Source organism: Camponotus vicinus, unplaced genomic scaffold (assembly GCF_025532165.1).
Source record: "Camponotus vicinus isolate PSW18456_S1 unplaced genomic scaffold, iyCamVici1.0 SCAF_5, whole genome shotgun sequence".
Classification (NCBI taxonomy): domain Eukaryota; kingdom Metazoa; phylum Arthropoda; class Insecta; order Hymenoptera; family Formicidae; genus Camponotus; species Camponotus vicinus.
Window position 1 is genome coordinate 4938382 of NW_028141977.1, and position 14972 is coordinate 4953353.

At 36.5% G+C, this 14972-nt stretch overlaps 2 protein-coding genes across 3 annotated transcripts in view; one reads left to right on the plus strand and one right to left on the minus strand.

Annotated features, from left to right (window-relative positions):
- Positions 1 to 579: 579 nt before the first annotated feature.
- Sidpn (bHLH protein similar to Deadpan) overlaps positions 580 to 14972 on the minus strand; it is a 35226-nt gene continuing 20833 nt past the window's right edge. For both annotated transcript variants that reach the window (XM_083100489.1, XM_083100488.1), the window contains one exon: positions 580 to 13734. In XM_083100489.1, the coding sequence (XP_082956615.1) occupies positions 12715 to 13734 (1020 nt within the window). In that variant the 3' untranslated portion in view covers positions 580 to 12714. The remainder of the gene's footprint in view (positions 13735 to 14972) is intronic.
- Positions 6738 to 7848, plus strand: LOC145971914 (uncharacterized). Its single transcript, XM_083100012.1, has 2 exons — positions 6738 to 6872; positions 6916 to 7848. The coding sequence occupies exons 1-2, from the start codon at positions 6738 to 6740 to the stop codon at positions 7846 to 7848; spliced, it is 1068 nt and encodes a 355-aa protein (XP_082956138.1).

Here is a 14972-nt window from a genome sequence, read left to right on the forward strand (position 1 = left end):
TAAAGTACACACACATACACACACACACACATATCTTGCGAATTATTTAACTTTTGGCCATTCTATTCTTATAACTTTTTACGCCGAATATTGCGAAAAAGCAATTTATATAAAAAAATTAGAGCGGCTCTATTTAAAAAAATCAGATTGACTTTAACATGATTTTGAACAATGATGTTACAATTAGTTAAAATTCAAAGTTAATCATCTTTTTTTTTAAATTCTATAAATTTTGCTAAAATATTTATTTTATACGTCAAATTTCGACAAAAACACTAATAATACTTTGTATAAAACACCCTATATATTACTTACCTAATCTGGTTATTAATTATTATTCCACACGTACACACACGCGCGCGCGCACGCGCGCGCACACACACACACACACACTTACATGCGCGCTTGATCTTATTGTTAGAATTGATCCTTGACGAAAAAGAGAACAAAATAATTATTTATTTTGCTACTAAAGAGACAAAGTATATGTATTTTAGAGAAAAATAAAAATTGAGATAATCATCAATATTGATCCGCACTCTCAATTAATAGGCAGAATAAATAAAACACATCTGGATGTACAGTTCAATATATATATATATATATATCTATATTGACTGCTCTAAGTACATTGAATAAGGAATTTGAATTCCAAGATGTTTAGTAATTACAGACGTAAATTAAATAGTGAGTCTTCGCTACGTTAAGCCGCAATTATTAATCATGCTTTCACATACATACTTATCTCTTCCTTTCTTTCGCCGTATAGATCTAGATAACATCAAAATAAATCTATATTTTGCAAATAGACAATAGTTATCGAGAGGCTATGTACATGATTAGCGGACTAAAATGCACTCGCTTATTTTCTCGCACGTTTACTGCCTTTTCTCTTTCTTCCTCGATAATCGTAACTACTTACTTTGTCATTTACATACATACAGTTATCTTGTAATGCGTAATTACGTTAAAACTATTTTCTTTGTCGTTCACATAACTGCACCTCATGGAATCAATCGCCTTCGACGAGGAAAGCTAGGACTGCCCCTCCATTATTTTTTTGCGAAAAAAATTACAAAAATTTTTGTTAGGCATTTATATATCTTACAATTCTGTCTCGCATATATACGCTGCTTTGGTATTCATACTCGCATCTAATTGCGAATCATTTCTATTCTTGTTTTTTTCATGTTGCTTCTTCGATAGAAAAGCGAAAAATAATTCGGATTAATTAAATAATTGAAAGAAAATATACAAATTACAAATTGAAATATAAGATAGATAATAAATTTCCGTATTTGGCTAAAACAGTTTCCTTCCTACGAAAAGAGTTGAAAAACTATTTTAAATAAAACTAGAATAGTTGAACGGAAATTAAGATTTTTCGTCTTATCTTTTCAAAAGCATTTCTATACAACCTTTAAAAGAAAGCATATATGACGCATTATATTTTTTAATTCGTTCTACTATGATTCGGGTCATACAAGTGACATCAGCGTAAAAATATAATAGATGCGTCGATCGCATTATTCGAATGGCATTGCAGCGAATTTAGCGATTGCGGCACTTTTAGGCGTGATGCAAATTAAAGGCTTTATTAACATCGTCGCAAGAAACAACGCGCATACTATTGATGTCATACACGCAAGAGCATGACATTATTAGACGAGATTGCGCATACGCCTTTGAATATACTGTACATGTACGCACCGGCAGGAATGGTGTCCCGATATGTTTGTGTTGACGCTCACAGACGTCATACTCATATAAGCGAAGCGCGGATGTACGTGGGCCGGGCAGCGAAGAAGAAAGTGGGGGTAGAGTAGTGGGGAGCGTTCCGATGTTGTGTCCTTCGCGCTCAAGAGTGAGAGAGAAAGCATTACAAAACGTGATACCGAGTTAGAGGTATCCAATAGTCGTCTTTCTCACTCGACGCTCGAACAGCTCCCTGCAACTCCTATTATATTCATATATGCCTACGTTACCCCGCTTAGCACGCCGTTCGTAGTTCAGTGGCGCTGTTAGTCTTGTACATTTCCCCTCGCTCCCTTCACTCCCTTCACTCCCGCTCGTCATCACGCCACTCGTTCTATTTTGCGTACAGTGTATATAGGTTATAGTGGAGTAAAGTGAAACCAGTGAAACCAGTGAAACTTCTGAAGTTTTTTTTGTGTATTATTTCATAATTCCTGCGTGTGCGGTGCCGGGTATCATTCAGGGAACCCGTCGAATTTGGAAAAGAATCATGGCCGAAATGCACAAGATCAATAGCGCCACGTAGTGAACATTGTGGCAACTTTGGGAACGGCGATGCTAAGAGGGGTAGCAAATGAATAGGAGTTGCAGGGGGCTGCGCTCGAACGAGACAGTGCGAGCGAGACAGCTATATATCGCGCGGGATACCGCGCTGTTGCTATACGTGTCTCGTGCGCTCTAGCATCGATATACATACTTTTTTTTTCTTTCTTTAAGAAATGCGGTTGAACCGCGCACCAAAGGCCGTCATTCATTCTATTAAATTAAATAACAATTAAATTATAAAAAAAGAAAATTTAATAAAGAATAAATTCTTGGCTCACGTACGTGCGCACTTCGTGTGTGTGCGTATGACGTCGACCGTTCACACATACATACCGGGACATTCCTGCCGATGCGTGTACTCATTTCCATATCTCAGCAAATAATATAACAGTGAAAAAATTAGTCGCAGTGTTTTTTCGCTTCGAGAATAAGAATCCAGTCAGTGAAATAATACATACATACATACATACACACACACACACACAGTGTTTGATGTAAGGTGTCCCATCGAAAATATACAAGTAGATCTCGTTGAATTAATTCAAAAAGTTTTATACCGTTTTGTAAACAATCACGTAAAATTTCGAGATATTAATTTTAGAAGATTGATCAATGAGCGCGCGCGCGCGATCTGCGTAGCTAGACCATAAGATGTACAATAAGCGACAACGATTCTTTCCTAGGCGGGGCAAAGGGAGCGTAGAACTGGCCAATCAGCGCGGCAGCACAGCAGTGGCTGATTGGCCAGTTCTACGCTCCCCTTGCCTCGCCTAGGAAAGAATCGTTGTCGCTTATTGTACGCTTTAGGCGTGCCAGCGACGAGTGTCACATGGTAATGAAAGGTTGACCTGTACGTACTTTGATTCTTATCTTTTTGTTGCCGTGTTTCATGTCCTTTCGTTACCGATGTTACTTCAAAAAATAACGCTTTGCCATTACCGTTACTTTTCGTAAAAAGTAATTCGTTATCATTACTCGTTATCAATTTTGAATAGAACTCGTTACCGTTACTAAGAAAGTAACAATTTGTTATTTTTTCGTTACTTTTTAGAATACTAAAATTAAATGCGTAATTGATTTTAAATAATATAATTATTATTTTTATTATATTCGATAATTAAATTATTCCAACACATTAAAATATGTTCCATATTACATTTTCCATTTGCAATTTAGAAATTTTAGATTTATCAATACAGAAAAACGCATGTATATAATTTTCCAAAATATTTGTAAGATATTTTGCAATAGAAGTAAATTTTCCAATTATCAAGATATCAAGGATTGCAGAATTACGATCGAGTATTAATGACATATCATATATATTTTATAGCGACTAAGTAGCAATAAAATGTGATTAGTTCTTACTTTTGGATCCAATCAAGTACATTGCTACTTAGTGAGCAATCGTGCTATTGGATACACTCTATTACAGTTAAGCTAATCGTTGATTTCTACCATCGATTCTGTAGGCTCAAAACATCCATAAACGCTTACAGCGCCTTCTCATATGATTGCATGTATTCAATATTACAACTGCTCATGTTGATTTATTAAATAGAGATAACTAAAGTAACGATAAAAGTAACGTTTAAATTCGTTACCGTTACTGTAAAAATGTAACAATGTTATTATTACTGATACAGACAGAAAAAAATAATGACCGAAAACAAGTAATGATAACAGTAACGACGTTACAAGTAATGCATTACATCCCAACTCCGTATATATATATATATATATATATATATATATATATATATATATTAAAGATATTTTTTATAATTCTTATTATTTGATAAAATAGGTAATCATTTTAGAAACTCAATATAATTTTGATTCCTGTCAATTAATATTCAGCTTCTCTATTTTTCGCCGAATGAAATTAATTAATTTCCTGTACTCAATGTATTTGCCGATTGCTTAATTTTGATTTCTGATTGAATTACTGCAAAATTGTATCATTACTATTTTAGTAATAACGTAAAGAAATATTCGCGAAAATTATTTCTGTTTCGTCTATTTTTGTTTAAGAATAACGTTTTATGTTAATTGGAAAAGTACTTTTCTATAGTATACACGCATTTTCGCTTAGAGATGTATTCTTAGATTCGAGATGAATATTTTTTGTTGTATGTACACACACACACGCGCGAGCGCGCGCGCACGAACATCCCTCCATCCATCCATACATACATGCATACATACAAATATACATACATACATACATACATACACATATACAGACACACACACACAACGCACGCACGCATGCACGCACTAGCAGGAATGGAATTCCGATATATATATATGACAATCGAAAACGTCCCGTGCACACACGCAAATCACACACATATGTGAAACGCGAAAGAGATTAAGCAGCGGAGGAGAAAGTAGTAGGAGGCACTTGTTGCATCCTTAGCGCACGTCATAAGATCAAGAGAGAAAGCATTACAAAACGTGATACGGAGTTAGTGATGTCCAATAGCCGTTTCACTCACTCGACGCTCGAACGGAGAGAGTGCGAGCGAGACAGCTATATACCGCGCAGGATACCGCACTGTTTCTCGTTTGCTTCAATATCGATATGCCATACTTTTCTTTTCTTTCGTTAAGAAATACGGCTTGATTTCTCTTTATACGATAGCTTTCCCGGTCTTCTTCGTTTCTGGTGTTGATGTACTTTAGGTGGGCAATCTTCTTTTCTCTTGTTATTGCCTTCACCTCCGCAGAGTACCACGGTTTTGCGTCTTTGCGTTGACCCGGCGACATCCCAGGACTTCCTTGGCCGCCTCGTAGATGTTGTTCTTGATCTTGTCCATCCTTCGTCGATTGAGTCTTCTTCCCCTACGCTATTGGCTGCAATGTGCTGTTTGAGCCGTGTCTCGTACAATTTCTGAGTACTTTCGTTGATCAGAGATTCGATGTTGAATTTCTCCGTCTCGAGGAGCCCTCCTCTCTGGGGCCGTGATCATCCTCAGTTTGCCTAGGATTAATAGATGGTCCGATCCCACATTGGCGGAGGTGAGGCTCCTGACATTCAGGACCTGTTTTGGGATGATGTTCCGGTTGGTGATGATGTAGTCGATCACGGATTTGTTGTCCCTATTGTCACAGAACGTAAATTTGTGCTGGGGTTTGTGTTGGAAGAAGGTGTTGTTGATGCGCAATTCATTTTGTGCGCAGAAGTCGACGAGTATGTCTCCTCTTGTGTTGGAAATGTTTTCATTATGCCTTTGCTTCACTTCATCGACTACCCTGTCTCCTACTCGAGCGTTGAAGTCATCATAATAATGGTGCAATCATTATCTGATAGCTTCTTGATGGATGTCTGGAGTTGTTCATAGAATTCATTTACTTGAGTGTCGGGTTTTCCGATGTCTGGGGCATATATCGATATGATATAGAGTGGCCTTTCTTTAAATCTCAAGTCAGCAATTTGTCGTTGTGATACTCGATGTTCTCTATGTTGTTTTCATACTTTCCATGTAGAAATAGGCCGACCCCCGATGTCGCTCCTTTGTGTTTGTTTTTGCCACTATAGATGAGGATGTAATTCTCGCATCGCGTATTCCCTTTCCCTCTCTTCCTTGTTTCCGAAATTGCACATATGTCGATGTGATGGTCGTTCAACTCTTGGATGATCTCTTGTTCTTTGTTGTTGAAGGTTCGGACATTCCAGCAGGCTATGCGCAATTGTTTCTTTTTCCAAGTCGTCTTCCTATTCGTTGCAGAGATCGTTTTCCGAGTTGTCCGTCCGTAATCCGAGGCTATGTTTCCAGTATTATGAGCTTGGGTCGTTTGGTTCTGTTTCAGTAAGTTGCTGGCCTCGCTGAAGCAGGATTTTTTGTCGACCTTTTCTGGTCTAGATCCGACGTGTTCTGCGAGACGGTGGCACCTCTTAGGGTGTGGCTCTTCACCACGCACGCCGGTCTTGAGTAGGAAGAATCTGGTGCAAAGGCTAAGGAACGACTACTGGGAAAGATTCGGCAGAGAATTAGAACACGATATTTATGGAGCTCAAAAGAGGATATGGAAAGTTCTTAGAAGGATGAAAAAAACGGTGAACGAAAACATCGAAATCAAAACCATTAATGAAGAGACTTGGGTGAAGTACTTTGAAACATTGTATCTGAAGCAGGAAACCGAAGAACATGAGGACCGCTCGAAAGTCCATGGACCACCACAGAACAAGTCACCACAGCAATTCGCAAGCTGAAGAACAGAAAGGCCCCGAACGAAGATAGAATCCCTAATGAACTTATCAAATACGGAGGGACCACTCTAGAAAGAGAAATAACTCACCTCTTTAATAAGATCCTGACCAAGGAAAGGCCCCGCAAGAGTGGAAGAAAAGCACCACCATCCCGCTCTTCAAGAAGGGAGGCCGAAAGGATCTAACCCACTATATAGGCACAACACTTTTGAGCTCCACCATGAAGCTGCTAACCAGCATCTTTGCCACCGAGCTGAGTCATTATTCCCCTGCACGAGGAACAACAAGGCTTCCGCAGGAACAGGTCGACAACGGACGCTATCTTTATACTCCAAATTGCCGAGAAAGCTCTAGAGTACTAGACGCCAGCTTATCTATGCTTCATAGATTTCACCAAGGCATTCGATAGAGTGAAGCTCAAAGATATCGTCAACATCCTCGAGGAGAAAAACGCCTCAAAGAATATCATCAGAGTCATAAGAGACCTCAATACTAATAACACAACGCAGGACAGGGTAAGAGATAGACTCACGAGGGAGATAAAGACATATCTCGGAATAAGACAGGGCGATAGTCTCAGCCCCATGCTTTTCAACCTGATCATGGATAAGATCGCGGAGATAATCAGAGCTACGGCTCAGGGTTATAGAACGGGAAACCATGAGATCAGGCTCCTATGTTATGCCGTCCTGATTGCTAATTCAGAGGACGACCTCCAGAGACTGCTTCAAACATTCCACAGAACAGCCCACATCTACAACATGGAGATCTCGAAAACTAAAACCAAAAGTATGGTGATAGCAAGAGAACCAATCAGATGTAAACTCGTTATAGATGATTCTCCAATCGAACAGATCATGACGTTCGATTACCTGAGAAGCAGGCTCTCTAGCAAAGGAGACCTCGACAGACGATGCCAAGAGGAACATAAACAAAGCGGTCATCTCCGCATATGGAGGAGCATATGGAGAAACAGAGCAATCAGCACGAATTGCAAAGCTCGCATATACAAGGCTTGTGTCAGGCCAGTCATGACATACGCTGCCGAAGTGAGAGCGGACACAGCAGAGACCAAAAGATTGATGCAAACATCGGAAATGAGAACGGTCAGGATGATCGCGGGACACACACTTCAGGATAGAGTGAGGAACGCTGAATTGCGACAACAGACTACCATTGACGACGTTGTTAGATGGGTGAGGGCACGCCGCAGACAGTGGAACGATCACGTTAGCAGGATGGCGGATGGTAGACTGGCTCGTATAGCCAGAGATGGCATCCTCCATGGCGAAAGACCTCTCGGCAGGCCCCCCCAAGAGATGGCGCGATAGCTGGCAGTCGACTTCACAGGAAAAATAATGGACCAGTTGGAACAGGCAACGTTGCCTTTGAGAAGAAGAAGAAGAAGAAGAAGAAGAAGAAGAAATATGGCTGAATTGCGTGCACCAAAGGCCGGCATTCAGTCTATTAATAATTAAATTATGTAAAGGGCTGAAATTTAATAAAGAATAATAATAATAATATAAATAATAGAAGAATAATAATATAAATTCTTATAATAATTTTTATAATATTAACTTTTATAATGGCATATTGGCGATATTTCGCCAGCGCGATATGTTACAATTGCTTTACTCGCACTTTCTCCATTCGAGTATCGAATGAGTAAGATAGTTGTAGGACAAGAATAAAATATAAAAATTATTATTATAAAAATCGAAGTGCCTCCTACTATTTTCTCCTCCGCGCTTCACGTACGTGAACTTCGCATGGTGCATGTGACGTTTTTCGATTGTCATACACATATACAACTACTAAAGAACTATTCCTGCCGGTACGTATACGTACGCACGCACGTACGCACGCACGTACACGCATGTGCATGTGCGCATGCACACACATACGCATACATGCGTGAATTCAAAATAAATAAATAAATATATATGTACATATATACATATATGTATATACAGGGTGTATCTGAACGCTTTAGGAGCGTATTCTAGAGGTCAAAATAAGACTTTTTTTCCTATGAACATGGGTCCGCAAATAAACCCCCCTCCGAACTAGAGGCCCCTAAAGTTTGGGGAAAAAATTGAAAATTGGCTGTATTATGGATTGCCTTATTATTTGACCTTGGTTTTGACGTTACCTATCACCCTCTCTTGAGAGACAAATAAATTTGCGTTGCGGGTGTTTGGTCAATTTCACACATTTTCGAATTTTAACTCGGAGGGGGGTTCATTTGCGGATCAATGTTCATAAAAAAAAAAGTTATTTTGACCTTTAGAATACGCTCCTAAAGTTTAGTGCATCATTTCAGATACACCCTGTGTATACAGGGTATTCGGAAATTCAATCGACAAATTTTCAGAGATTGTCGGGGACACCATAAGAATCATTTTTTGCAAATGAACTTGGAGTCGGAAACGTGTCATTACATCGCTACGGCATACGGAGTGTTCGAAAGAGTCGGGACCTCGAAATATCACAAAAAATAGAAGTTTTACAAAAAATTGTTTCAAACAAAAGTTGTAGGGTGTAAAAAAGTCTATTTACTGGCGCCATGTGTTCGACCTTGGATGGCGTCGCCAAGGTCACGACAAGACCACCTTGAATTTTTGAAATGGAACCCTCCACTTTTTATTGCATATTCTTGTAGCCCTTCTCGAGACCTTTTCAAAGCACTAATTTTATCAACTTTAAGTAAGCCGTTTCGAAGCTTTATCGAGCTTTTCATGGTAAGATGTCTCGCCCACGAAGGCAAGAAATTCAAACACAAATTCGATTCTCAGATTGGAAGATGATCTAGCTAACCATGGCAAGATCGGTGGCTGATCCAGCCGATGAAGGCAAGATCGGTGGCTGATCCAGCCGATGAAGGCAAGATCGGTGGCTGATCCAGCCGATGAAGGCAAGATCGGTGGCTGATCCAGTCGATGAAGGCAAGATCGGTGCCTGATCCAGCATTTGGTCAGAAAGAAATAATATCAGAAATCAGAAATAAAATACTTTATTTTCTAGATGATGATTTCAATCGGATACGTGCTTTATCAACAGTGCACAACAGTACTGTTTGGAGTACAAACTCGTCTACAAAAAAATGAAGGTTTTTATTTGCTCAAATCTGTAATAAAAAATGGCCCAAAATATCATACGCTTCGGTCAGTTATAAAAGTAGATCCACCATCATTTACCACTTCTACCTTCATTCGCGGATAATAATACGATAGCTACAGTTGTCGACTTATCAGGAAAAACTTTATAACTTCAATAACTTCGAAACGGCTTACTTAAAGTTGGTAAAATTAGTGCTTTGAAAAGGTCTCAAGAAGGGCTACAAGAATATGTAATAAAAAGTGGAGGGTTCCATTTCAAAAATTCAAGGTGGCCTTGTCGTGACCTTGGCGACGCCATCCAAGGTCAAATACATGGCGCCAGTAAATAGACCTTTTTACACCCTACAACTTTTGTTTGAAACAATTTTTTGTAAAACTTCTATTTTTTGTGATATTTCGAGGTCCCGACTCTTTCGAACACTCCGTATGCCGTAGCGATGTAATGATACGTTTCTGACCCCAGGTTCATTTGCAAAAAATGATTCTTATAGTGCCCCCGACAATCTTTGAAAATTTGTCGATTGAATTTCCGAACACCCTGTATATGTATATATATTTATTTTATATATAACAATCTTTCTTATCTTTCTAGAATTATGTAAATTGTTTTATATAATTGCGCAAAAATTGATTTTTTATCGAAAATTAACAACCACAATGGCAATATTATTTTATCAAATAATCTAACAAGGGAAACACCAAGCAGCATACTCACAGATTTCGATAAACTTTATATATGTGTAGTTCCACCTTCCCATTAAATCACCTTAAAGTAATACGACGGAGCTCTTAATTGCGAGAAAAACAGGTTTAAAGATTTACGTATGCATTAAGTACCGAACAGAAACAGTAGATTTTCGGCATAGCGCAGCGGTTGAGATGCTTGATTAGTATGCTGCGTGTCGCTAGTCAAATCTTACTTTTGAAATCTTTTTTTAAATATTTTTTTCACATTGAGGCAAATTATATAATTTTATTATTTTGAGAGACAAATTGGTGTTTTATCTATAAAATATATTTAAAAATCAATTGAATTTATTTATTTGCTCTATGCAGAGAATTATAAATAATACTTATTATATGCAATGAGAATTATAAACAATCATTTTTAATTAATTTTAAGTTTTTTATGCAATAAACCTTTTATAAAAAGGAAAATAGATAGAGTTAATAAGAAAGGCCATATTTTTAAATATGAATGAGATTTGTCTCTCACTAGCAATATTAAAAAAATGCGCCTGTAAAAATCCAAGTTTTATTCAATGCGCCTATTGTAAAAATATATTATATTTTGAATGTTTTTTTGATAAGTATCACCCTAAAATATGTGATCACTCTTATGAATCTGATTCTAATTGATCAAATGTGAATATTTTGATTATTAAAAATAAAAGCTTTTGACACATACACAATGAGTTTTAAATATAAATTAAAAAGAGATAAATTTTCTTATTAACTTTTTCTGCCTATCTTCCTTTTTTAAAATGTTTTTTGCTTAAAAAACTTAAAATTAATTAACAAAAATTATTTATAATTCTCATTGCATGTAATAATTATTATTTATAATTTTTTGCATAGCAAATAAATTCAATTAATTTTTAAATATATTTTATAAATAAAACATTAATTTGTCTGTAAAAATAATAAAAATATATAATAGAATTAACTTCAATGTAAAAAAAAGTATTTAAAAAAATTTCAAAAGTAAGATTTGAACCAGCGACACGCAGCGTATTAATCAGGCGCCTCAACCATTGTCCTATGCAGTCAGCTGAAAATCTGCTACTTTCGTTTGGTACTTAACACGCATAAATCTTTAAATGCGTTTTTCTCGCGAATACTTGAGAGGTGCGTTGTATTACTTTAAGGTGATTTAGTGGGAGAATGGAACTACAACATATATAAAGTTCATCGAAATCTCGATGAGTATGGTGTCTGGTGTCCGTCTTGTAAGATCATCTATAGTCGTGAATATGTATAGGATATTTCATAGTGTTGCAAGATGTTTACTCCGAAACTTGACATTGCATAGAAAATGTTTCAAATAAAATTTATAAAGTTTTGAGAGAGAAAGGTTGATAATTTTGAATTTTTATTGAGGTCATTTTCCAAGATTGTGAAGATCGACTTAGCTTTTTTAAATGGAACACCACTTTAATTTTATTATACAAATCGATTCTCTTCTCTTATTTTGTATGTAAAAGTATTGAGACAAGAAATATAAAAATGAATAATAGAAAAATGAATATTTTATGAAATATCTTAATTTTATAAAATTATGTCAAATTAAAGTATAAAATATATCTTAAACTACTCAATTTTTGGCTTATTTTGATTTATTACTAATTTTTTAATACTACTTTATAATACTAATTTATTTTTAATATTAATTTTTAATACTAATTATTAATACTAATCTTTTATACACAATATTGTGAAATTGATTTATAAAAAAATTAAGATAATTTAATTTAAAATACTAGATTATAACCTTTAAATAATCTTGAAAAATGATCTTACAATTAGTTAAAATTCAAGATTATCAACTTTTTTGCCTCAAAATCTTATAAATTTCTGAAATATTTTTTGTAGGACCAAGTTTCTAAAAAAACATTTTATAATTCTTTGTAAAACATCCTGTATGCGACTTATATGTGAAAAATTAGATAATGTTATTATGATTAAACCATCCTATTCTTTTAAATTATTCAAATATTAAGATTATGCAAAGAAAAAAGCGGATTAAAAGAAAGTGTAATTTCTGTTTAATTAAAGTATTTTTCATATATTTATCCAAATACTTCCATATAATTATTCTCAGTCATATATGTTATATGTCAATTTCACTGGCCGATCGCTGACATTTTTCTAGATATATATATCTATATATTGAGAAAGAGAGTGTATATATGTATGTATGTATACACATACATATATACACAATCTTACCCTAACCAAGGAATATTTCCGCAATAGACGACGCAATCACACACCAGTACGATTTTCGGTTTCGTGCGTATTCTATCCCACGAGATATATTTTTATTTACAGAGATAGAGAGCTATCATGGACAGTCTTTTACCACGGCCTCCACATGCCTTCTTCATCTTTAACGGGTTGCTGACCGACAGGCGAAGGAGACGATATGCCAACGGCGATCTCGCTGTCCGCGTGACTAGACGGCCTGTCTTCATGAACAATGGGGCCGCCAGCAGATTCGGTTGGCAAACGGGCCGAAATCTGCTGTTGCCGTAGATGATGATGATGATCGACGCCACCAGAATGCGCGGTCGAACTCCTCGAACTGGCAATCTTCATTTTTTTTGATGTGGTGGTAAAGTCAAGCGGCTGTTCTGGCTGCTCCATTCTGGGACTCTTACTGGGCTTAAGGCCACCGGTGGAATCCTGCCAATCCTGGCTGATGTCATCATGTGGTCGTTTCGCCAATTTGTCAGTGGCCTTTAGTAATGACATGTTGGTCGCCGCCCAAATCGCGGTAGGTGGATTTGGCCCGATGCTGATTCCGTTCGCTGCGGCTGCCGCCGCCAGTTGTACGTAGTGGCTCGGCAACAGGAAGACCACTTGGCCGTCCGGCAATCGGGAAGGTATAACCTGTACTACGGAGAGCATATTGTTGGGATTCTGCTGTGACGTAGAAGCCTGATCGACCGGTATACCAGCCGGATGATGTGGATGATGCGGGTCCAACGTCGCCGAATTCACTTGGCTGAAGGCGGATGTCGGTCGACTGCTATTATTGTTTTCATCACCGGCGGTAGTGCTGCTATCGGGCCGGGCGGCCTCGACTATATCCGGAATCTCAGATTTGATCAGACCGGCCGGCGTGAGCGCGGCGGCACTGCAGTGCGGTCCGACCGGCACATGATGATCCATTGGACCCGGACTTGTCGCTCCTACCACGCGGTCCGTCACGCTACCCGGACTACTACCCAGACCGCTATCGGGCCGCGAGCCCAGATCCAAATCCAACTCCGATACGCAGCTATCTAAATGGCGCAGTAATCGTTGTTTCACGGCAGGATCCATCGGTGTTGTATTGCCCGTGATGATGTCCGGTGCATCGAGATAGCGGCTTACCTGAAAAAATGAACGGCATAAACACTGATTTTCAGCGTTCAAATATATAAAATGTCTTATAATTAATAATGTAATCAAAAAGATAATATTTTTATATGAAAATGTGTGAAAAATTTTTTTTTGTACGAGGTTTTGTTTCACAACAAAACTGATTTTAAAAATTGGAAAATTCATAACATGCCTGTTCATGTTATGCTTTTTCAACTTAAATAATCTCCAATAATTTTATATATTATATATTTATATATATTATCAAATTCACCTCGATAGTGATATTAAAATATAATTTCTTTAATATAACTTTTATTCTTTAATATAACTTTTTAAATTGTTTTTCTAAATGGAATGTTATATTTTTATATTTATACTAGAACAACACAAAGCGCGTGCTTCGCGCATGCCGTTTATTTTTTTAATATATATTTTTAACGATAACTTTATTTTATTTTACACAAATTGTCAAAATTGATAACTGATTTGAGCTGCAAATAACAAGAGGTAAGTCGCAGTGCACAAATCAATCAACATCGAAAAGAGACAACAATATACTTCGAGGCTTTTGAGTATTGATATAACTTGCCTTTTGTAGAAGAAAAAAAATATTAACAATTGTTATATTGTTAACAATCAAGATAAAAAAATATGTCAAGATCATTAAAAATAATTCAAGATTATATAAAAAAGAACTATTATTTTTTTAATTCTTCAAATTTTAAGATTAATTTTCTCGGAAACAAAACCTTATACGAAAAATTTTTGTTTTACATTTTCAACTGAATAAAATTATTATTATTTCAGTTATACCAGTTTTCACAGAAAATGCGTCATATAAATTTCGTAAAAGAAAAGTTACATTTGCGCAGAAAGAAAAAAAGAGAAAAAAGAAAAAGAACACATACTTTTTAATACATGTAGATAAATCACTCTGAGATCTGTATATAAAACTTAAAATTTTATGTAGAAAGAAATATTAAATTAGCATACAGTAATACCAGTATGAAGTTCTCGTACTTTTTGACTTTCGTGTTTTTATTAATTGTGCTGCATTGTGCTATGTTTGTGTTGATTTATGCTGCAAATCGCAACTTAATAATTTAAATCATTTTTCAAAAAATTAAAAAAACGAAATTTGTGGAAGTCCTGCACTTTTTGAATTTTGAATTTTTATTGATTGTGCTATATCGCTCTACGTTTGTGTTAATTTGTGTCGCAAACCGCAGCTCAATAACTTGACTGAA